The sequence below is a fragment of the Eretmochelys imbricata genome, chromosome 3 (assembly GCF_965152235.1).
Source record: "Eretmochelys imbricata isolate rEreImb1 chromosome 3, rEreImb1.hap1, whole genome shotgun sequence".
NCBI classification, from domain to species: domain Eukaryota; kingdom Metazoa; phylum Chordata; order Testudines; family Cheloniidae; genus Eretmochelys; species Eretmochelys imbricata.
In genome coordinates, this window is record NC_135574.1 from 62244289 (window position 1) to 62268811 (window position 24523).

The 24523-nt window shown below is 41.8% G+C and overlaps 2 protein-coding genes across 9 annotated transcripts in view; one reads left to right on the forward strand and one right to left on the reverse strand.

The window, feature by feature from the left end:
• Positions 1-11281, reverse strand: part of HMGN3 (high mobility group nucleosomal binding domain 3) — a 33137-nt gene extending 21856 nt beyond the window's left edge. For all 3 annotated transcript variants that reach the window (XM_077812739.1, XM_077812738.1, XM_077812737.1), the window contains exon 1: positions 11074-11281. In XM_077812739.1, coding sequence (XP_077668865.1) covers positions 11074-11088 — 15 coding nt within the window. In that variant the 5' untranslated portion in view covers positions 11089-11281. The remainder of the gene's footprint in view (positions 1-11073) is intronic.
• Positions 1-24523, forward strand: part of LOC144262661 (uncharacterized) — a 57909-nt gene that overhangs the window by 13324 nt on the left and 20062 nt on the right. For 2 of the 6 annotated variants that reach the window (XM_077812734.1, XM_077812732.1), the window contains exon 3: positions 16563-16617. The exons of the other annotated variants lie outside the window; for them this stretch is intronic. The gene's annotated coding sequence lies outside the window, so the exon portion shown is untranslated. The remainder of the gene's footprint in view (positions 1-16562; positions 16618-24523) is intronic. 6 annotated transcript variants of the gene reach the window in all.

Genomic DNA, 24523 nt, shown 5'->3' on the forward strand with positions numbered 1-24523 from the left:
ACTTAGACTAATAATTTTAGGACCCCACATTTCAAAATGTGAGCCAGGATGTTAGTAAATTCTTTTCTTATTATTTGTTCCTTTGTTTTACTATTATTGTACAATTAAACAGCAACGTCAAAACAGCATGGTAGAACTGTAGTGGAAGCTAAAGACTGTTCAATATTATTCCTTTAAGTCAAATTGTTCAAAATTGGGCTCTGGTTCTGAAAATTGAACCATGAAGGAGGACCTTGGCAGATCCATTTCCAGCAATTAAACCTGAGGCTCCTAAATCCATATTTAAAGTACTTAAATCCATATTTAAACTATTTGGGGGGAGGGATAGCTCAGTGGTTTGAGCATTGGCCTGCTAAACCCAGGGTTGTGAGTTCAATCCTTGAGGGGGCCATTTAGGGATCTGGGGCAAAAATTGGGGATTGGTCCTGCTTTGAGCAGGGGGTTGGAACTAGATGACCTCCTGAGGTCCCTTCCAACCCTGATATTCTATGAAATAGAATTAGCCTGATTTTCAGAGCGACCATTGCACCTACTAAGGTAAAGGAGCTTCTCTGAAATCAGGACAGATCTGTTTTCAGTATCTAAATATAGATTTAGGCGCTATTTTGACAACATTACCTCTGGTTTTGAAAATAATTTACTCCAGCAAATATCTAACAGTAGCTTTCAGGGGTGGAAAGACAGAAAAAAAGACGAGTGCAAAACCCACAGAATACGCAGTTGTGACTAAAAAGCAAATAAGTAATATTAAAGAATGTTCTTCTGTGAGAAAAAGTTTTATATTTTTGTAACTCTTACAGCTACTCAGTGCTGTGGCACACCAAACCTTTACTATACCAGTATTCCACCAGACTGCCATGACTCTGAAGCAAGCACTGAAAGGACTTCAGGTACTAGGCCCTAAAAGTGCTAGCCCTGGGGTCCTCCCACTAATGACTCGGACACGTGGCTAAGCGAAAGGGTATTTTACTAGGGTTGGCAGAAATGGGAAGATTGCAAAACACCGTATGAACAGTGGCTTAAACAGTTGCAATTTAAGGTAAAACAATAGTGGTTCCTATTTGGGCCCTTTCAGGGGTCAGGGGACACTCCAATGAGAATTAGGGTTCCTCAGGCCTCGTGCCTGGGGTTCCCACTCCAATCCAGTCTATGCTACAAGGAAATAGGAGCTTGCAGCTTTCCAGGCCAGGATCAGTTGGTTGTCTCTCTCCTTGGGGCCACTCTACACTGGTTCCCTGCCCAGTCTCTGCTGCTTCCTCACAGACTGTGCCCAGACCTGAACCCGATTGTGACGTCGGCGAGTCACAGCCTTTTCACACAGTTCCCTCACTGCTGCTGCAGCCAGCTCTGCATAAGGCTCCCCAAAAGTTTCTCCTGCATTTATCTTCCCTGCTGCTCCCAATTTGCCATGGGGCTACCACTTCCCCTCAAAACAAGGTTACTTCCTGGACTAGGGTGATCCACAGAGTTTCCAGCCCCTCCTGACCAGGGGAAGGGGATGTACGTGCAGGTCCACCCTGGAAGGTTGTAGGTCAGTGGGAAATGGGCTGATGGGAATGGTAGTTTCTCGCTTAGAAGATTCATCATGCTACCCGCTTCCCTTTGAAAAAGGCACATGACACGTCCTCATATCCAGCATGAATCTACACAGAGCCCTTGTGCCAGTGGGGTCTCTGCACTCTTAGGTTACCCTTTAGCTCTGGGGGGTGTTCTGTTCTCTCATAAAGACCTCCCAGAACACGGGACTCCATTTCCTGTTTTGGCCCTTCTATTTCTGTTATAGGTTCACCCTTATTCTGTAGGATAGGCTTCTTGGAGGGGTGACAGCCAGGAATTCTGTCCCCTCTGATAGGGCCACACCTGGATATGCTGTACAGTGTACCAGATCACACACCTTTTAGAATAACAATGACTCAAAAGTCTCTCCCTTGGTGACTGTTCAACGATCACAGGCTCTTGTCTGTCCATCTCTAACTTTCCTTTCCTGTCCCCAAAATGCGTTCTAACAGTTTGACTGATAATTAGTATTTGAAACACTTATTTTAAAAATTATATTTGTGACTAAGAGTACAACATATCCTTAAGAGGCTATTTGTCCAAGTAATACATCCTCTGTATCCCCAACCCTATTTTTCCAAGTAATACATCCTCTGTATCCCCAACCCTAGCTTCTTGTGTTGTCAACTGAAGTTGGCTGTTGGGAGGGGCAGAGAGGAGAGGCATTGATGTGTGAAGACTTAAGAGCCAAATGTTACCTTACAATGTGACCTTCCATTTATTTGGTTCTATTTACCCTTGTTACAAACTGCATTTAAACATGTTACCTGCTACTTTGGGTTCTAACATGGTTTAAAGAACTAGTATGGAGGGGCCAAAGCCATCTAAGAATTAATATCAAGTTCATATCTTGGAAAGTAGATTTTAAAAATGATTCTAACAAGGTTCTGGCTTGTCCACACTAGCCTTTAAAGTTTTTTAGAACCCATTTGAGTGTGAACCAACTTTAAAAAGGCTCTCAAAAGACCCTGTCCATTCAAGACTAGAGAGAGAGAGAGCGCGCGCGAGAGAGAGATATTTCCTCACAGCATCTTCAAACTCTGCTCAAGTAGGTCTAGACTATACAATGGTACAAATGCTGTCAGCCATCTGAATCCCATCTATATTAGCACTCCCTTTACTGCCATCACCAGTGATAGGATAACACTGGGAGACTGACTAGGAAGAGAGGGGAGAGGGAAGAAGGAAAGAGTCTAGACCAGACATAGCTGAATAGTCCCCTGATAAGTTTTGATGCAACCTATTCTATCATACCTTTCACCCAGAAGGATCTCAAAGTGCTTTCAAAATATTACAGATTTTAAACTACACAGGTATCAGTCCCGGTTCTGTTCAATATCTTCATTAGTGGTTTAGACAATGGCATAGAGAGTTTATGGACAATACCAAGATGAGAGGGGTTGCAAGTGCTTTGGAGGATAGGATTAAAATTCAAAATGATCTAGATAAACTGGAGAAATAGTCTGAGGTAAACAGGATGAAACTGAATAAGGACAAGTGCAAAGAACTCCACTTAGGAAGAAACAATCAGTTGCACACATACAAAATGGGAAATGACTGCCTAGGAAGGAGTACTGCGGAAAGGGATCTGGGGGTCATAGTGGATCACAAGCTAAATATGAGTCAACAGTATAAAACTGTTGGGGGGGGGGGGGGAAGCAAACATCATTCTGGGATGTTTTAGCAGGAGTGTTGTAAACAAGACACAAGAAGTAATTCTTCTACTTTATTCCATGCTGATCAGGCCTCAATTGGAGTGTTATGTCCAGTTCTGAGCACTACATTTCAGGAAAGATGTGGACAAACTGGAGAAAGTCTAAAGGAGAGTAACAAAAATAATTAAAGGTCTAGAAAACATGACCTATGAGGAGAGACTGAAAAAACTGGATTTGTTTAGTCTGGAGAACTGAAGACTGAAACGGGACATGATAACAGTTTTCAAGTACAGAAAAAGGTTGTTACAAGGAGTAGGGAGAAAAATTGTTCTCCTTAACCTCTGAGGATAGGACAAGAAGCAATGGGTTTTAATTGCAGCAAGGGTATTTTAGGTTGGACATTAGGAAAAACTTTCTAACTATCAGGGCAGTTAAGCACTGCAATACGTTGCCCAGAGAGGTTCTGGAATCTCTGTCATTGGAGAATTTTAAGGGCAGGTTAGACCAACACCTGTCAGGGATGGTCTAGATAATACTTAGTCCTGCCTTGAGTGCATAGGACTGACTTAGTAGACCTCTCGAAGTCCCTTCCAGTCCTATAGTTCTATGATCTTCTACTGTTATGACCACAGAAATGCATCAACTGTTTAAGAAGCACAGAACATTACAATACTGTTTCTAACAGGAAATGAATTCAAGTCATAGGATGATTTATAAGACTGAATACAATTAATCAAGATACACATTAGCCAGAACACAGAGATTAAATACCCCTACTTCGGGGAAAGTGCCATGGATCTTTATATAGGACGTAGGCTTTTATCTCATTTAGAAGAGGCACCTCAAACATCAGTGCCCTCTTTCATTATGCTAGGGCACTTTTTCAGTACTGACTTAATCTGAGTGTCACCCACTGAATCAACACTATGTCCTGCTGCACTTGGGTAGTGGCCTTTAGGGAATACTGAAGTAAAAAGCCCACTTAGTCTGCAGGAGAAAGGATCACAACTTGGGGTATATGTCTAGCACTTGAAAAATCCTCTCTAACCATAAGCATGTGGATGAGCCACCCTTCTTTAGTACCTTAGAAGGCATGCTGAATTAAAGATGACAAAAATTTTACTGAAGCTATATAATCCTACAAAATGCGATTTCTAAGAGAGATCATAACCTGGTTTGCCTTCACCCTACACAAAATGATACTATGACAATTTCCAGTAAAATGTAATGTTAAACTACTTTGCTACAACAGTATTAACATAGACCTCAGACTCCGACAAACCTATGCAAAACTATTGCTTTTGGTACAACTGATACATTTCAATGGAGAAATTAGAACTCAGTAATTTATTAATCAAAGCAAACTTTTAATTGTGTAGCATTTGTTAGCTACATCTTTTGGCATATCTATTTCACTTACACACAGTAGACTAATTTTGTGAAGCTCATCAACAAAACTGATATCCCACAGTCTGAAATAACATTTTTCAATTGACTTGCTGCTCTGCTTTCAAATCCATTTTTATCTCCATTGAGAAGAGGCAGGTCTTTTTCTAAAATCCCTTTATATAAACGAATTATCTGCACCTGTTAATTTTTATACTGGGAGATAATCACTTGTGATACCTGATGAACTGTAGCTAACAATACAATTTGCTTTATACTTTAATACATGGAACAATGTTGTGAGTGGCCTTACACTGATAATTCACCTGTTGTTCAGGCCAAAATTCAATTGGAGTTAGTGGATGGGTGACATGGGCTAAAGCAGGGGTTCTCAAACTGGGGGTCATGAGGTTATTACATGGGGGCCGCGAGCTGCAGCCTCCACCCGAAACCCTACTTTACCTCCAGCATTTATAACAGTGTTAAATATACAAATATTTTAAAAAGTGCTTTAATTTATAAGGGGGGGGCTACACTCAGAAGCTTGCTGTGTGAACCACTGGGGAACAATGAGTTAATAAACTGAATACATGTTTTAATAAATGATTGCTACAAATTGTTAGTGTGAACAGGCTGATTATAAACATGGCTTATAGCATAGGTATTAGAAATAGGAGAGCTGGGGGTGATGCCGCAACCCCTGGCTTGAAGTGGTTTCCATCACATGCAGGGTTTAGTTTGGTAAACTTTGGCTTTCAGCACCCCCACTATACAAATTGTTTCAGTACCTTTGGCTTATGGCCACCTCTAGCACCTTATATTGGTGTGTTTACAGCCACCTATAAACGTGTAATATTCCCATGACTGTAAAACACTTATAACATCATTAACCCTTCATAAAATATTTAGAATTGCACTTTCAACATAAAGCAAGTAACTTCAATCGGTTTTTATCTGGACATCTGAACACAAAATTTCTTGTAACTATATATATAGAAGAAGCATCACTCAACCAGTTTCTTTGACACTCAACACTTCTACATTGCACTATTCCTAAATGTAATAAACTTTAATTTTTGGCGTAAATAAAAAAAAATATTATTTTCTTGTCGAGCTTTGAAGAGTCGAAACAAGTTCTGTTCAAGTGTAACTTGCGATGAGGGGGAGCTCTATGGCCTGAATCTGTGAAGGGACTGAAAAAAGAAAAGGAGTACTTGTGGCACCTTAGAGACTAACACATTTATTAGAGCATAAGCTTTCGTGAGCTACAGCTCACTTCATCGGATGCTTCAGCTGTAGCTCACAAAAGCTTATGCTCTAATAAATTTGTTAGTCTCTAAGGTGCCACAAGTTCTCCTTTTCTTTTTACGGATACAGACTAACACGGCTGCTACTCTGAAACCTAAAGGGACTGAGGCACTGAGAGAACCACAGAAAAATCCATGAGGAAACGAGTTCTGTATTTAGTGCAGGGCTTGGATGATGTGCAGTGAATAAGGTCTGGGGCCACACATTTAATGAGGAGGAGTAAACAAAATATTTAATAGATACCCATTCAGCTAGCACTGTGCATCTTGTGAGCTAGATGAGGTCCTGGAGAAAGAGTAATATGTAATCATATTATTAAACAGAATATCATAATTCATAAGGCCAAATTAAAGCATTTCGTAACTTCTAAATACTTTATGTTGCAACCTTCATACTCCTTTAGCATAGTTTAAAAAAAAAAGTGTACACAGATTTTTTTTAAAGTGAGTTTTTAGAATTCTATAGTACCCTACCACAGATATTAACCCAAAATCCCTGTTATCTCTGCTAAGCATACACCACAATCTGCCATCAACCCTACTGCAAGACTTGGGATTTGGGATTGCAATAAGTGTGCAAATGACCTACTCATGTGACTAATTAAAGATGTATCCACTAAGTCATTTTTCTTGCTTTGAAACAGTACTATAGTGGTCAACAGCGTTGTTAAAAAGATTTAAAAAAAAAAAATCAAGCTGCAATTAGTCCTCACGTTTGGTTCAACCCCAAGGCAGAAAAATGTTTTGAGAACAGGTTCAAACAGTATTGTCTTATGGTTAGACAGAAGGAACAAAGAGGATCACTCTGGAATGTAATCCCAACTAAATCACAGGCTCCCTGTCTGACCTTGGACAAGTTACCTGACCTCTTTATATTTCTCAGTCATCATGCACAAATACTCAGGCCCACAAATACTGCAATTTGATGGTGATCTTGTTAAAACCATTTTAAAAAAAATTCTTTGGCAACCAGACTTTTCATGCTATTGTGAGTTTGTCATAGGACAGATTTTGGTTCCTCATTTTTCTATGGCTGATGCAAAGATATTTTTAACGTACCTGTTTCATAGCTATAAAAGAATGTACTCCTTCCAAACCAGCTTATATTGTATTTTTGAAAGATAAGTTCAACTGGGGCTGAAGAACAAAAACAAAAACAAAAAGGACAAACTCCAAAAAAAGTTTCCTGCTAACAGTATCACACATATGTTCTAGTTTATCCCATGCATGCACACTAGTCTCTTTGTGAAAGGTTGTACTGTATTCACTTCATTATGTGGTGTTACAACAACCAGTAACACATATGAAGGTCTGACTGGAAGAGTCCAGTGCTCAGCCTCTTTTTGTTTTATTGTGGTATTTGACATCATCTCAATGCACAAATGTTTTCACTTGTCCCTTCCATGCCCATAACCAGTGGCCCATCAGAGTTGGGGAAACTAAATTAGAAAGGTTTCAGAGTAACAGCCGTGTTAGTCTGTATTCGCAAAAAGAAAAGGAGTACTTGTGGCACCTTAGAGACTAACCAATTTATTTGAGCATAAGCTTTCGTGAGCTACAGCTCACTTCATCGGATGCATACTGTGGAAAAGTAAATTAAAAAATAATTTCCAACTTTTGTTTGATAATGAAGCAATTCAGATGCTGACTTAGAGTCATCATAGAATATCAGGGTTGGAAGAAACCTCAGGAGATCATCTAGTCCAACCCCCTGCACAAAGCAGGACCAATCCCCAGTTTTTGTCCCAGATCCCTAAATGGCCCCCTCAAGGAGTGAACTCACAACCCTGGGTTTAGTAGGCCAATGCTCAAACCACTGAGCTATCTGTCCCCCAGGGATAGCTTCTTCAGTTACACACAGAAGAAACAGTTAAGGGACAAAAGGAAAAAGGAGCATGACCAGTCAATCTGGTTAGATAAATAAAGCATGCATAAAGACAGGTATGAATCTGTTTTTACTTCTGCATTTCCCACACGCCCTTTCTGCAAATTTATTAGTTGGACACATAGCCCCATAAACATGCAAACTGAAGTATTGGTGATCTGTAATTTTTTTTTTTTTTGTAGAGACCGTTATAATTTCCCAACTAAATAAGTATTAAATCACATTTTTCTGTGTTAATATTTGTTTTAACTAGGAAACCCACTTCAGTAACAGATGTACAAGTAGGATTTCTCTACACAGAGAAATGTACTGGCAACGCTACAGTGAAATCATTTTTCTGCAAGAGCTATGCCAGTATAATTTCCCCATATGGACACTCTATTCCAGAATAAAAGTGACTTTATTCCAGAATAATGATGAAGTAATTATTCCACCGTAGCTATGCCAGTCAATTTCCCCATGTGGACAAGCCTATAGTCTCTACTTCCTATGAGTTTCTGGGCTTTCCAAGAACCAGAATTAATAAACACACTTAGCTTTAAGACTAAGTCACACAAAGACTCACAAAGCTAAATACATTAACTTTACTTAATAAGCTTCTCTTTACGTACTTCAATTGTGGATGTAATTTTAAAAGACTAATTATGACAGAAAACAAAAGGAAAAAAACCCAAGTTCTCCTTTTACAGACTTACTTCTCAAAGGCTAAGGGCTTATCTATGCTTACAGCGCTGCAGTTGCGCCGCTGTAGTGCTTATTGAAGACACGACCTATGCCAATGCGTGAGTTTCTCCCATTGGCATAGGTACTCCACCTCCACAAGAGAAGCCCTCCTGTCAACTTAGCGCTGTCTACATTGTGAGTTCAGTCGGTATAACTGCGTCGCTCGGGGTGACACAGTTATACGAACCTAAGGTTTTAGTGTAGACCAGAGCTAACTGATATAACACACAACAACAAAAATCTAAGCCCATTGTTTAGCCACAATGTGCTCCTCAATCATGGGGGAAGAGACCTCATTTAATTTCCCAGCCCACCAAGATATTTTTGAAGTATTGAAAACTACATGCAGGGCAAGAATGTAAAAATGTTAGGGAAGCATGAGAGAGCTCTGCAAGGTTCCTAATGGACTGTGTAGGCCTAGCTTCAAAGGGCTTCCTCAAAGCACAGCCTAACCATCAGTCTTCACTTATGAAAGGCATAGCTGTGGAAGAAAAGGAGCATTTTAGGCCTGGACAAGAATGCAATGACAGAGTATGATGAAGAAAATGATACAGTATCTTTTAAATGTAAGCCAAGTATTATGTACAGAGCTATTAGTCCCTCAATTTCATGAGAAATATATCAACTCAAGTTAAAAAAAAATTAAAAATGGAAATATTTCAGTGGAGCACTGAATATTTTTTCTGTACCCATAATGCAGCAAGGAATCAGTACAGAACAAAAACGGAACTCATAAGTGTGTGGAAATTAACATCTAACGATTACCCTATTAAAACAATTTTCAGATTCAACCATGATCTGCATTATGGGGAGGTCATAGGCAGACAGACATTCTGGACATCTCCATTACAGTAAAATTGCCTCTCCTCAGTTGACCTAGTTTAATATTAAAAGACTGCTGAGTTTTTTGTTGTGGTCATTGGTTTGTCTGTTGGTTTTATTTAAACCACGGTATATTAGTGTCAAGTCTCCAATTACACTCCATTAGTCATTGCAGTAAAAAGAAAGTGCTCCAGGCCAGGATTTTCAAGGGGGCCAAAGGATGTTAGCTACCCCAACTCCAATCTGGGTGGCTAACTTCCATAGGCCCCTTAGAAAAGCCAGCCCTAGTGAAATGTCTGTTAACAGTTGTAACAAATGAGCATTTTCAAAATACTACAGATGTTCCCTGAAGCTCAGGCACTGAGTTTGTGAAAGATGCAACCAGTAATAAATAATCTGCAAGCTTGTAATCCTTTACATTCCTTACTTCCTGAATTAAGAGAAAGAAATGAATTCTCATACAGGATCAGACTAGCGGTTCATCTACTCCTGTGTCCTGCCTCCAAAAGTGGCCAATATCAGATGACTCAAAGGAGGTGCAAGAAGCCCCATAACACACAATTATGGAAGTTACATTATGAATAGTATTTCAGACAGTGGGCAGACAGAAAGTAGGTACTAGCATAAGATCAGTGAAGCACATATTGCACTTTTGCCTGGACTGGTTTCCAGCATGGGGGTCACTGGGGCGGGTGGGCAAGTGAAGCATCATTTCCCCACCTTCCCCCTCAAAAATACCAGATCCTCCACCATGAAGGGAAGGAAGTCAGTGTGTGAGAAGGAAAAGTAAAGTACAGCACAGCCAGGGAGGCAAATGAGGGACGCAAGTAAATCCCAGCTGTAGCAGCCCTGCAGAGGAAGGAAGGAAGGAAACACTGAGGCACAAGGGAGGAGGGGAAGTGACTGGGAGGAGGGAGGCAAATACACTCGTTCAGTATAAGTCTCAAAGCCACACAAGAAGGCAGAGGCTCCGCAGAAGCAGCTCCCGCTCCCTCCATCCCCACCCTCTTGCCCGTCTCTGGGGTGTGTAGCGCTCTGCTGTGTTGCACAGAGGAGTCTCCCATGGTGCTGTTTTTAAACTCTCTGCTGTTGTTGATACCATGTGTAAGCAGATCCCCCCTGTGCTGCACGGGGCCCTGTCTGTGCAGACTCCTGTCCTGATTGACACCAGAGTTGGTACATACGGGTCTGTCACAGGAGGCAAGGAGAAGGGTGTAGTTTGTTTTAAACATGGCTTTTCTCTCCCTTCCGCCTTTTACCTTGGAGCCATCACCGGGGCACCATACAAAGCAGAACGCAGAATCAGCCCAGGGCAGAATCAGCCAGGACATGGGGGATTTTTCCAGAGATTGATGAGCTACGGCTTGGAGTTTGCAAGCAGGAAACTCCTCCGGGGGAGGTAAAAGGCGAAGCTGCAGCTGCTGCATTTTTTTCCGGTGGCGGGGCGGGGGAGGGGGGGGAGAGATCGGAGTTGTGACAGCGAGTTCGCATTCGAGAGGAGGGGGTGACAACTGCAGCCCTCACTACAAGGTTAGAGGAAGTAAGGAGTAAATCAACAAATCAGCAACCGGAGGGAAGGGTGGAAGATCTTTGCAACAGGCAGTACAAATACCCAGACTCAATCAGCGCAGTCCAAAAAAATCGCCCCAGGCTTGCAGGCAACCGGAGGCTGAGATTATTAACTGCAAACGGGCGTCAAAAGGAATGCACCACAACACAATCAACACAGGCGCGTTACCTTTCTCTTCGGCATAATGTCCCTGCCCCGGGCTGCAAAAGTAAAGCAACGAGCAGGCTTCTGCACAAGCGCAGATCCCTCCTCCTAACGCCGCGGCGGTGGCAAGGCAATCTCGAACCCGCTCCGCTGCGCACGCTCCACGCTCACTGCCCCTGCGCCGCTGACACCCGAGAGCCCCCTGCCCACAGGCGCCCACCGCGGCTACCGAGAGGCGACAATGGGGCAGCTCTTCTTTCTGATTGGCTCCCCAATTCTGTAGCCCCCGCCCTCCTCTGAAGGGAATAGACTAATCAGGGGACGTCCGTGTGGTTCAGATGCAGGGCACGCTGGGGTGAGGTAGCCTGCGCTGACTGGGTAGTAGCAGGCCCCCAAATAGCCCAACAGAAGTGGGGAGGCTGGGGGGCACATGGGGAGCCGTCTGGAGCTATGTCCAACATTTAATAAGATTTTTAAACATTTCACAACAAACAGCATAGTTATACCTGTATCTGGCAAGTTATCTTCTGAGTAACAAATGCCACCCATCAGACAACAAGGGACCCCCCACAAAAAAAGCATCTTTGGATTTGCCAGACACCTACATAAATGTACACAAAATGGTTCTCCCCTCTTCTATCCCAATTGTTCCCCTTCTTTGACGGTCTTTAAATCTTCCCCCTTGCTATCTTTTCCCCTTGAGTGCTGCTCTCTCCCAATTCCCTCAGCCTCTCCCTTCTTTTTTCCTCCTTCCCATGCCCCTAATATCCACCCAGAATTTGCCCCTCAGATCCACTGTCCTTTCTATTCCCTACTTTTTGCTTTGTACATTCATCTGTTGGTCAGTCTCCAGCCCTTCACACCATAGACCAATTGTCCATTCTCTCCCATAAATTCTCCACTTGCCCCACCTGTCTGTTCTCTCATTAATTTAACAATGTATAACCTCTCTTGTCAATTCCCAGTTTGTCCTCTTCTTCCAAATTGCTTCAATTCTTGCCTTCTTTTTCATCAGTTGGTTCTCAGGCTTTCCTTCGGCCCTTTGCACAATTCTTACTCCCCACAAATTTATTCCATTTTGTCTTTTACTCCAATCTATTTAATTCTCAGCTACCAGAGGAGGGTAAATCTGGGAGGGCAATAGGAGCAGGGGATAAGCAAAGGGGGATTCAATTAGGGTTAAGGAGGTGTCAAGTATCAGAGGGGTAGCCATGTTAGTCTGGATCTGTAAAAGCGGCAAAGAGTCCTGTGGCATCTTATAGACTAACAGTACGTAACACTGTACTAAAGATGCAAGCCCAGGGTGGATAAAAATAAATGATTTCTTTTAAAATAAAAAAAATTGGATTTTTTTGATAAAATGCTTTTAAAGGAAAAAACTATCTAAATATAGTTTTAAGATACATTATAAGATAAACTAATTATAAGATAGATACAATATAGCTCAAAGATATCTCATCATGGAATAGGGATTATAAATTCTAATTCTGTAACATGAGACAATATAGTCATGGAATGTTTAAGAAAAGTTTTGTAAATGAGTTCCAATGGGTCATGGATTAGGGACCCAATCTTATGGGGTTCCAGGGGCTTCTGTATGGATTATTTAGGTTAAACTTTCTATCTACCCAATGGGACTCAGTGCTCAGTCTAGAAGACACCAGCAGAGATGCTTAGTTTTGCAGTTCTCAAACTGTGGATTTGTGTCTCCAGAGATAACATGCTTGTTAACAGCAAAAATGGTTTAAAATAAATAAATAAATAATATATAGAGGTGAGAAATAACAGACCTCAACCCTATTATCCCTCTGCAAATTTGCGTACACAGAGTCAATCCCTTACCTCTCTCTGAAAGTGCAAAGTTTCAAAAAGTTTAATAAACAGAAGATTGTTGGGGGAAGAATAGATCTGGACAAGGAGAAACCTGGAGATAAATGTGAGAAGGGAGGAACAGGCAGTAGAAACAAAAGTGAAAGTTTCAGAGTAACAGCCGTGTTAGTCTGTATCGCAAAAAGAAAAGGAGTACTTGTGGCACCTTAGAGACTAACTCACGAAAGCTTATGCTCAAATAAATTGGTTAGTCTCTAAGGTGCCACAAGTACTCCTTTTCTTTTTGTAAAAGTGAAAGTGTTTGAGCAGCATATTCCAGAAGTCTTGAGGTCTTTCTGAGTGTAGCCTTCATTGATTTGAGATCTACTATACCATTCTCTCACTAGAAGGGAAAACCTATAATGGCAGCAGGCCATAAAAGAGACCCAGTTTGGGAATAAGAAACATTCAAGAAATCTATGTTTGCTGATGATGTTTTAAAGAAAGTCACAGGAGTGAACTGGTGGAAGTCACTTAAGAATCAGGCTAGGGATAATGAGGTTAGTTCAATCAGAGAGGATGAGGCCCTCTTCTAGCAGTTGAGTTGTGAACACCAAGGGAGGAGAAACTGCTTTTGTAGTTGGCTAGCCATTCACAGTCTTTGTTTAAGTCTTTCACACCTCAACTGCTAGAAGAGGGCCTCATCCTCCCTGATTGAACTAACCTCGTTATCCCTAGCCTGATTCTTGCTTGCATATTTATACCTGCCTCTGGAAATTTCCACTACATGATCCGACGAAGTGGGTATTCACCCACGAAAGTTTATGCTCCAATACGTCTGTACAACTTAAGCACTTCGATTCAGAGACTGTTGAAGTGATAATTTCACTTTAAACAGCAGTAGCTTCTTCTGCCAGTGTAGATAGAATATTTTCTTCCTTTGGACTAATTCATTCCAAATTGAGAAATCGTTTGGGACCTGAAAAAGCAGGAAAGCTTGTTTTTCTTTTCCACATTATGAACGATCAGGTGAAGATGACTGAGTTAGCTGCAGAAGCCAATATTTTAAGTTTTTCATGTTGACCTGATTGACACAGTTGATTTAATTTTTATGTTTTTTTTTAAATATTTCATTTAACTATTTTAGTTAAAAACAATTTTAAGAAAAACAAACCTGATTCTAAAAAACTTGAATGTTTAACTAAATTCAAAAATTCATATGCTTGTTTTGTTAAAATATTATATGTTTGCTGTTGAAGAAAAAAATCCAGAATACATAACATCGTTATTTTAGTTAAATAAAACAATTTAAATTTCTGTCTGGTGATGTTCTCCTCCTAATTCAGCACGGCAAGAAATCCTCCAAATAATAATGATTAACCTGTTGAACTAGAGATAGTTCACCTCCCAGTGACTTCATAAATATCTGGTTCAGTTACCTTTGGTAAACGAAATAACCAAACAATCATTCATTTTCTGATATAGCTGTAACACTAATCTGAAAAGTTTTCAAAATAAATCACTTTAAAAATGTATGGTGTGTACCTTCTGAAAATGAAACCTACATCTATCTCTGAGTTGTCAAGAATATGTATTAAGGTTATAACAACCGACAAGAATTAACTTTTATGTAGAAATCCATAAACGGAGTCTTCCTGACTAGTGATTTAAATCAAATCCACCCTATGCAGGCCACAACGAAGAATAGCATAGGCCACATTTTGACCACATTTTGAAAACCATTGTTTTCACTGATCTGAAAATTAATTGTGTTTCCAATACTCCATTTATATGGAGATTAATAGGGAATCAGTCATGCAGTTGGAAGTGGGGGGTACAACTGTATTATATTGCCACTTTTCTGGAATATTTAGGGGGATCTTCATGTTTAGGAAGAAGGCAGAGACAAGTATTACAATCCCACATCTCCACTGCCCTCCATGTTCCAGGTACATCTTAAATATTATTTACATGTGGTACAACCCTAAGATCCCAATCAGTCTTGGGGCCCTGTTAACTGAGACCTTTATAAACACATATGTAGAAATAGGCCTTATCCGAAAGAGCTTATAATGTAAAGAAAGCTTATAACCTAAAAAGACAGAGGGAAACAGGGTACAACACACAGTTGTGATCAACACACATCCTATTAGTTCCATATATTCAAACATGACTAAGCCCCAAATATCCCACAATCTAGCAATTGTTAGCACTTTTCTACTTCCAACTAACCAGTCCAGAACACAGCAAAACCTGTAAATAACAATGAACATTAACAATAAAGGAACTGCTAGTGTTCTGGTCATTATAATAGAAGGCTGCATCACAGGGCAATTAGTATAAAGGAATTTACATAAGGATTTGGATATTTTTAAAAAGAAATGGGTATTAGGGCAGCACTGGTATCTCCCTAAATAGGAAAAGTGTTAATGAATGTCAGGATTACAGATCAACACACAAAAATATGTTACAGGTTCTAAAAGTGAGAGGACAGGTCTGAGATTTGTTGGGACCCCCTGTGACCATTGATACAGGTGCCCTCAGAGCCACACTAAATCTTCATTGCACCCTTTTAAAACCCTGCTTCCACTCTGATAATGACACTATTAACATAATGGCACTTGGAAAAAGTCCCACAGTGGACAGTAGTAAAAGGAGTAAGGCAAAGCAGTAGTAGCTATTACAGAGAAGAAAGTTTGTGTAAAGATTCAATCCATTTGTCAAAAGTACAATCAGTCCCACATCCCCCATTGTAGAGGGATTTAATTTGCCATGTTAATGGATGTTTGTTTGCCATAACCTTCACCCAGCTAGTTGTAAAGAAGAGGGACCCAATTGCTAATGAATCAACTGTAGCTACGCTCATATAATTGAGAACAGGATTTGGCCCAAAATGTGTACATTGGGAGAGTTGGGGGTATTCTTGGACTCTCTCAGTACCATGGTCAGACCATCAGCTGGTGCAACTGAGGTCAAAGTGATCAAGCTAACATCTAGCAATACATACCCAATATTTGGACTGTTCCTTAGAGGCTTCTGGAGCCTCTTTGATTCCTGAGAATTACAAAAATGAACAAACGCCATAACAGATTAATTTTTGAAGGGTTGGGGGGAGAACTTAAATAATTGTCTCTCTGCAGCTATCTGCTTTAAAGAAGGTTCAGTTCTGTTAGATTTGCCTGAAACTCACTGTGATTTAGGCATGAAATTTGACATAAAATTACAGAAAGGTAATTAAAATGAAGATGAAGAGAAATTGGGCTCCAGGATGACAAAAAAGTTCCACTAAGTCATGGTGCAAGTGTGCAATACTGTAAAACCACTCTGCACTGTAAGGAAGCAGCAAAAAAATCACCCAATAGTTATCCAGTTCATTGTCAGAGTAGGACAGCATAAATCCACCTGCTGTTCTAGTTTTCTTCCTGTTACACAAATTCATAAGAAATTAAGGCCAGCCATACTAGATCAGACCAATGATCCATCTAGCCCAGTATCCTGTCTTCTGACAGTGACCAATGCCAGGTGCTTCAGAGGGAATGAACAAAATAGGTAATCATCAAGTGATCCATCCCCTGTCACCCATTCCCAGTTTCTGGAAAACAGAGGCTAGGGACATTTCAGTTCCTGAGAGAACTCATGGTTATCACCTGAGGGCAAGTTATGTAGCTTGTAAACATGAATGACAAGGCCTTTCTCTGTTTTAGATTTTTCTCAAGTCATCTTTCACTGTGATATCTTTAATACAACAATTAATATTAAGTAAGTATGCTCCAACTGGCAATATTCTCACAGTTTTCCATGTCGTTGGTGTGCATGTTTAGATGTGGGATGTTTGTTTGTATTTTCTCTTTTCCATCTTGCTGCTTTCTTCTCCTCTGATCTCCCCACTTATGGAGATTGGTCCTGGGAAGATGTCATCACCAGGATAAGATTTTGTCAAAGAGGTGAATCTTGAACTGAGGCCTGAACATGGTCAGAGAAGGAATATTTGATCTCCACTTGTAAGGTGTCCCACAGGTGGGGGACCTACCACTGCAAAGGTGCTGCCCCAAGCACTTGGTAGTCTTTTCCTGAGCCCTTCTGCTTGAAGTATCCCTGTCTTCAGTAGTCTCTGATTTTTAGTACAGATTTAAAGAACCAGTACACATATCCCCACAAAGTGATGGCTGTACATTATTTTGCTAGTTCTTGCCTTCTTGACAAAAAAATTTACACAGAGTACATTTGTTCATGTTGGTGTATTATTGTTTTATGTAATATCTGTGCCTAGCACATCTTGGGTGCTTCCAGAAACAAATAATTAATACATAAAAACAGGGTTGGGTGACCAGAAAGCAAGCACCAGGTAGGGTGACCAGACAGCAAGTGTGAAAAATTGGGACGGGGTGGGAGGTAATAGGCTTCTATGTAAGAAAAAGCCTCAAATATTGGGACTGTCCCTATAAAATCGGGACATCTGGTCATGCTAAATTGCCAGGGCCCCCCAATTTGGGGCCCTACTGTGGTAGACAGGATACCAACAGAGGCAGACAGTCCCTGCTTTGAAGGCTTAGCATCTAAAGCTACATATATGCACTGGGAGGTGTGATTCCCAGCTCAGGTAGATATACACATGATAGCTCTGTTCATACTAGCATGTTTACAGTAGCAGTGTGGCTTCAGCAGTACAGGCAGCAGCTCAGGTTAACTGTCGAGTATGTACCTAGGATGGGGTTGTACTCACGTGGCTAGCCTAAGCTTCTGCCTGTGCCACTACCTCTGCACTTCTATTTTTAGCACATTAGCTTGATGAGAGCTAGTATGTGTATGTCTACCTGGCTGGGAATCACACTCTAATAAATGTTAAATCATACAGTCAGACCTTAACCAGCAAGTATAAAAAAGGGATACACCCTTCACATCAATGTGAACTTTTTTTCATCTTACATCCTTAACACTATCCTAATATCCCATCTTTGTGTAATTCACCGCTATAGTTGCTGCAGAGAAATGTTGGGGTTGGAATTAGGATGGGAGATGACCAACACAATGACCACTACACAAAGTCCACGATATGAAAAATTGTAGACCACTGATATAGGAGTTAGTTGGGCAGTTATCTTTCACTGTGGTAAGTAAATGTAAGGAACTATTGTCAATATGAGAAAACCAGGTTATTCGTAGATCTTACAAACTGGAAACTGCATATCCTAATGAAGTCTGTCCAGTAGCCTTGCATATGTTTTCTTCTGCTTGTTGCAGTTTGAAACTCTCCCCCTTCCATTTATGTGTATTTTCATGATTAATACACCAATAAATACTTATTTGAACAGAAAAGGAAAAAAGACAGTGTAATAGAAAACTTGTCAAGCTAAGGCCCCTAAATATCCAGTATAGTTTAAAAGGAAAACGTAAATAAACTTGCTATATTATCTAGTTGTAAAGAAATGAACCAGCTCCTGTCTCATAAATTAGGCTTGTTAGCATATAAAAATCTCCTTTCTTATAAATAGTCACAACAGCCACAAGGATACAAACAGTTATGCAAACCCAGGAACTAAAGTACATATCTTCAGAAACATTTAAATTAAATTTTTAAAAAAATTAAAAAAAAAATTTTAGAATTATCAGTCAAAAATATATACTTCTCTCCATCAATTACACACAATTTCATGGGAAATACAGAAGCATTATGCTCAATGAAATAAATTCAGAATATGTAATTATTATTTATTTAGGGCCTGATCCAGCTCTCACTGAAGTCACTGGTCAAACTCCCATTAACTTCACTGGTGCATGACTGAGCCCTTAGTATCAGAGTGCTCAGCGCTATTCAGTACACTACATACAGCCACTGCCCTGAAGAGGTGAAAGATAGAAAAACAGAGCATGAGATCCAGTGTGGAAAAAAATCCAAATTAGGATGACTTTGTGACTGATCTCTATTTGTGTGCATAAATGCTTTAAATATATATTTATAATAAGCTAACTTTTTAATTTTTTTTCATAATTTTTTTCATAATTTTTTTTCATTTTTAGCTATATAACGATACAGAAAACAGTTTTTCTTTTTCAGATGAGTCATATTCATATTATCACATTGCATGCAGGATTTTTTTTGTAAATTTATGACAGATGTGCAAGTTAACAACTGAAGTTCTACAGAATACAGAAGAGTCAAGCAGAGTAGTGAGATATAGAATCATAGAATATCAGGGTTGAAAGGGACCTTAGGAGGACATCTAGTCCAACCCCCTGCTCAAAGCAGGACCAATCCCCAACTAAATCATCCTGGCCAGGGCTTTGTCAAGCCTGACCTTAAAAACTTCGAAGGAAGGAGATTCCACCACCTCCCTCAGTAACGCATTCCAGAGATTCACCAGGGATAGGATACAGAAGGACCTAGACAAATTGGAGGATTGGGCCAAAAGAAATCTCATGAGGTTCAATAAGGATAAGTGCAGGGTTCTGCACTTAGGACGGAAGAATCCAATGCACCGCTACAGACTAGGGACCGAATGGCTAGGCAGCAGTTCTGCGGAAAAGGACCTAGGGGTGACAGTGGACGAGAAGCTGGATATGAGTCAGCAGTGTGCCCTTGTTGCCAAGAAGGCCAATGGCATTTTGGGATGTATAAGTAGGGGCATAGCGAGCAGATCGAGGGACGTGCTCGTTCCCCTCTATTCGACATTGGTGAGGCCTCATCTGGAGTACTGTGTCCAGTTTTGGGCCCCACACTACAAGAAGGATGTGGATAAATTGGAGAGAGTCCAGCAAAGGGCAACAAAAATGATTAGGGGTCTAGAACACATGACTTATGAGGAGAGGCTGAGGGAGCTGGGATTGTTTAGCCTGCAGAAGAGAAGAAAGAGGGGGGATTTGATAGCTGCTTTCAACTACCTGAAAGGGGGTTCCAAAGAGGATGGCTCTAGACTGTTCTCAATGGTAGCAGATGACAGAACGAGGAGTAATGGTCTCAAGTTGCAGTGGGGGAGGTTTAGATTGGATGTTAGGAAAAACTTTTTCACTAAGAGGGTGGTGAAACACTGGAATGCGTTACCTAGGGAGGTGGTAGAATCTCCTTCCTTAGAGGTTTTTAAGGTCAGGCTTGACGAAGCCCTGGCTGGGATGATTTAACTGGGAATTGGTCCTGCTTCGAGCAGGGGGTTGGACTAGATGACCTTCAGGGGTCCCTTCCAATCCTGATATTCTATGATTCTATGATTCTATGATTCCTCCCAGTTTAGTATCATCCGCAAATTTGCTGAGAGTGCAATCCACACCATCCTCCAGATCATTTATGAAGATATTGAACAAAACCGGCCCCAGGACCGACCCTTGGGGCACTCCACTTGATACCGGCTGCCAACTAGACATGGAGCCATTGATCACTACCCGTTGAGCCCGACAATCTAGCCAGCTTTCTACCCACCTTATAGTCCATTCATCCAGCCCATACTTCCTTAACTTGCTGACAAGAATACTGTGGGAGACCGTGTCAAAAGCTTTGCTAAAGTCAAGAAACAATACATCCACTGCTTTCCCTTCATCCACAGAACCAGTAATCTCATTATAAAAGGCGATTAGATTAGTCAGGCATGACCTTCCCTTGGTGAATCCATGCTGGCTGTTCCTGATCACTTTCCTCTCATGCAAGTGCTTCAGGATTGATTCTTTGAGGACCTGCTCCATGATTTTTCCAGGGACTGAGGTGAGGCTGACTGGCCTGTAGTTCCCAGGATCCTCCTTCTTCCCTTTTTTAAAGATTGGCACTACATTAGCCTTTTTCCAGTCATCCGGGACTTCCCCGGTTCGCCATGAGTTTTCAAAGATAATGGCCAATGGCTCTGCAATCACAGCCGCCAATTCCTTCAGCACTCTCGGATGCAACTCGTCCGGCCCCATGGATTTGTGCACGTCCAGCTTTTCTAAATAGTCCCTAACCACCTCTATCTCCACAGAGGGCTGGCCATCTCTTCCCCATTTTGTGATGCCCAGCGCAGCAGTCTGGGAGCTGACCTTGTTAGTGAAAACAGAGGCAAAAAAAGCATTGAGTACATTAGCTTTTTCCACATCCTCTGTCACTAGGTTGCCTCCCTCATTCAGTAAGGGGCCCACACTTTCCTTGGCTTTCTTCTTGTTGCCAACATATCTGAAGAAACCCTTCTTGTTACTCTTGACATCTCTTGCTAGCTGCAGCTCCAGGTGCGATTTGGCCCTCCTGATATGATTCCTACATGCCCGAGCAATATTTTTATACTCTTCCCTGGTCATATGTCCAACCTTCCACTTCTTGTAAGCTTCTTTTTTATGTTTAAGATCCGCTAGGATTTCACCATTAAGCCAAGCTGGTCGCCTGCCATATTTACTATTCTTTCGACTCATTGGGATGGTTTGTCCCTGTAACCTCAACAGGGATTCCTTGAAATACAGCCAGCTCTCCTGGACTCCTTTCCCCTTCAAATTAGTCCCCCAGGGGATCCTGGCCATCCGTTCCCTGAGGGAGTCGAAGTCTGCTTTCCTGAAGTCCAGGGTCCATATCCTGCTTCCCCCGATCGCCATGAGTTTTCAAAGATAATGGCCAATGGCTCTGCAATCACATCCGCCAATCACTGACGCTCATCATGCTCACTCAGCGGAAGCCACTCTATGAAGGCTCCAGCGAGGGTGAGAGCCAGCTTCCTCACACGCTGCCCGGTGACTCAGAGCTGATGTTGGGTGGAACAAGGTGGCCCAACTACACCAGTTTTGGTACCGACCTTGTGAGGAGATAAAGGATGAGCTAGCCCACCTCGAGATCCCAACCAGCTTGGATGCTTTTATTGACCTCTCTCTCTGCATCAGCAAACAGCTGCATGAATGAAAAGAGGAGAGTAGGGGAATCAAGCCATCACCTCACCCACATTCCATGCCAAAAACCCCAGGGCCCAACCATGACCTGATGCAGGTTGATCTGGGCCACCAATCCTTGAGCCTGGAGGAAAAGGAATGGTGATGGCGTAATAACATGCTTATATTGCAAAGCACCAGGACATGCCCTCACCTCTTGCCTGTTGCGGACCTCAACCAGAAAGGAATTGGGAAACAAACAAGCCCAGGGCTGGGGGGGGACAGCCTGGACCACCAGAGTGCTATGCTCCAAAACTAGCCCCCACCAGCCCTCAAGGGAAACCTGAGCCAGGACATGCAGGTCCTCTCCACACTTCCAAGTACAGATAAAAGTTATGTACTACAGATGGGGCCAAGATGGTTTTCCCTTCAGTGGGCCCTGATCAGTTCTGGGCTGCTGATAATTTTATAGACTCTGAAGCCATTTGAGCCCTACAAATCCCCCTATGTCAGTTCTCATAGAGATGATAGATGGGCCATGTCCTCGGGGCCAGTGACACAGGAAACAGTGCCCCTAGAGTCTGTACTCCAGGTTCATCAAGAACTGCTCCAATTCAGTGTGATTTACTCTCCACACTACCCACTGATTCTTGGCATCAACTGTCTGGAGCAGCATGACCCTTGCAACTCCTGGTGAGAGAAAAAGATCAGCTTCCCCTCTGAACATTGCCAAAGGGTCTCCCTGCATACAGCCAGCCCCACCCCTCCAGTCCCACGCTCCTGCAACAGATCAGAAGTGACAGCACCTGTGTGGGAACCACAGATGGTGGTGCTCCCAAGCCTGCGTCCCCATCTACATGGTAAATACTGGGAGTATGTGGACATTTTTGAAAAGAAAAATGCAGACTTGCTACCTCCACACTGGGACTACAATTGCCCCATAGACCTGCAGTCCAGGTTGAAGGTCCCTTATAGATGGTCCTGCAGGAGCTGTGATGCTAGGTGTTCCCCACAGTTAATATTAATTGAAACCTCTTCTTCTGCCACCAGACACATTAGTGGTCATGTTCTATATGTCTAAGGTATTTATGGCCTCCAGTACCATAGCATGTAACTACGATCTTTAACATTTATCCTCACAACACATACATTAGGTATAGCGCAGTGTTATTCCCATTTTACAGATGGGGAATTGAGCCACAGAGAGACTGAGAGTATATCTGCACTGCAATGTAAGCTCAGAGTTCAGACTCAGGATCAAGCCTAACCCCCCTTCTCTCTACACACAAATTGCACTAACCTAGGGCTCAGATCCAGCGTCCCAGGACCCCATGGGCTGGTAAGTGCAAACCTGAGTCAAGCTGAGACCCAGGGTTCAAGCCCTATTGGTTTGCAGTGTGGATGCAACCTCACTGGACTTATGCTCTGGGAGTCCATCAAAAGTATTCTCTGGACAGCCAAGTTTGGCAGACAGTCAAGTTGTCCCACACTGTACTAAAAACTAAGGACTAGAGCAGCCACATTTTGAGAAGGCACTAAGAAGTCTCGGATATGGTTGGGGTCGACTCAGGCTCACATAATGCAGTGTAGATGCTGGAGCCTCAGGTTAGGATCCAGGGTTCAACAATTCCTAATCTGGTGTTACAAATGAGTGTAGATACTCAAGCCCTAGGTTAAGAAACCCAGGGTCTGCTAACTCAAGTTCAGCTAACCCTGGGCTTACATTGCATTGTACATATACTCTAAATGACTGCCCAAAGTCACAGAGGAAGTCCATGGTAGAGCAGGGAATTGAACCCAAGTTTCACAAGTCCCAAGCTAGTGCCCAAAACACTGGACCTTCTTGTCTATATATAACAGCCACTTTATCAAGGAACTAAAGATCAAACAAAACCTAAATCAGATGTATGTGTCTTGTGTTATAAAGCTCATTATATTTGGGCTCAGAGAGATTGCCAAGAATAGCAGACTCAGAGCAGAGTTCCTAGCTTTGGAAAGAAGCCCTGTTCCAGGTCCTGAAAAGTTCAGTCCCAAGAACCAATAGTAGGTACATCTTAGCCAATCTTAACTGCCAGACCAGGTGAAAGTCTGTATCTTTTAAACAGGGTCAAGTCCTTCAAGCTTTTATAGAAATCTACATGCAGGACGTTGTCCTAGCTTCTAAAGCTTCATTCCTAGCTAATTGAGGCTGCCCTTCCTCTGCTTAAAATATGTTAGTGAGGGTTTTTTTGTGGGGAGGGAATCAATGAACCATATTAAGATTTCAACAAGATTGCAACAAGCAATTATTAGACAAAGTTTGGTTCCTGGCCCTCATTTAAGGTGTTATTTTGTAGCATTTACCAAGTTCTGCCAGTTGTGATAAATTGCACCCTACTATTGTGGCTCTAAGAAGGTATACCAAATTTGTTCCAGGGTCCTCCATGAGTTGCCCTAAATGCATTTTTATACAGGAGTTTTATCATGTTTTATGATTGCTCTGTTATCAAGAAGTACTATACTGAGGTCAGGAGTAATGAAGCTGGCATATATCTAATTATGAATTCAATTATTCCTTCCTATACTAAAACTATTGGGGCTAATTCCATGAAGCCACTTCATTGCAGCTTTATTGAATTAGTGTAGTAAGATGAATTAAAAGCACTGAGAGTCCCATAGATTTTACCTACTGGGTATAAAGTTAAGAGAGTCTAAGTTGCGGTTGGCAGAGGTGCTGATGCTAGATCTCCCTTGACATAGTAGAAAGAAGTCTAGCAGTATGTTTTCCCTAAGGGCTCTGGAATGCCCTCCCACTTCTGGGCTATTGCAGAATAGATTTGCCAACTTTCTGGGCATGCTGGCAAAGGCCAAATGGCAC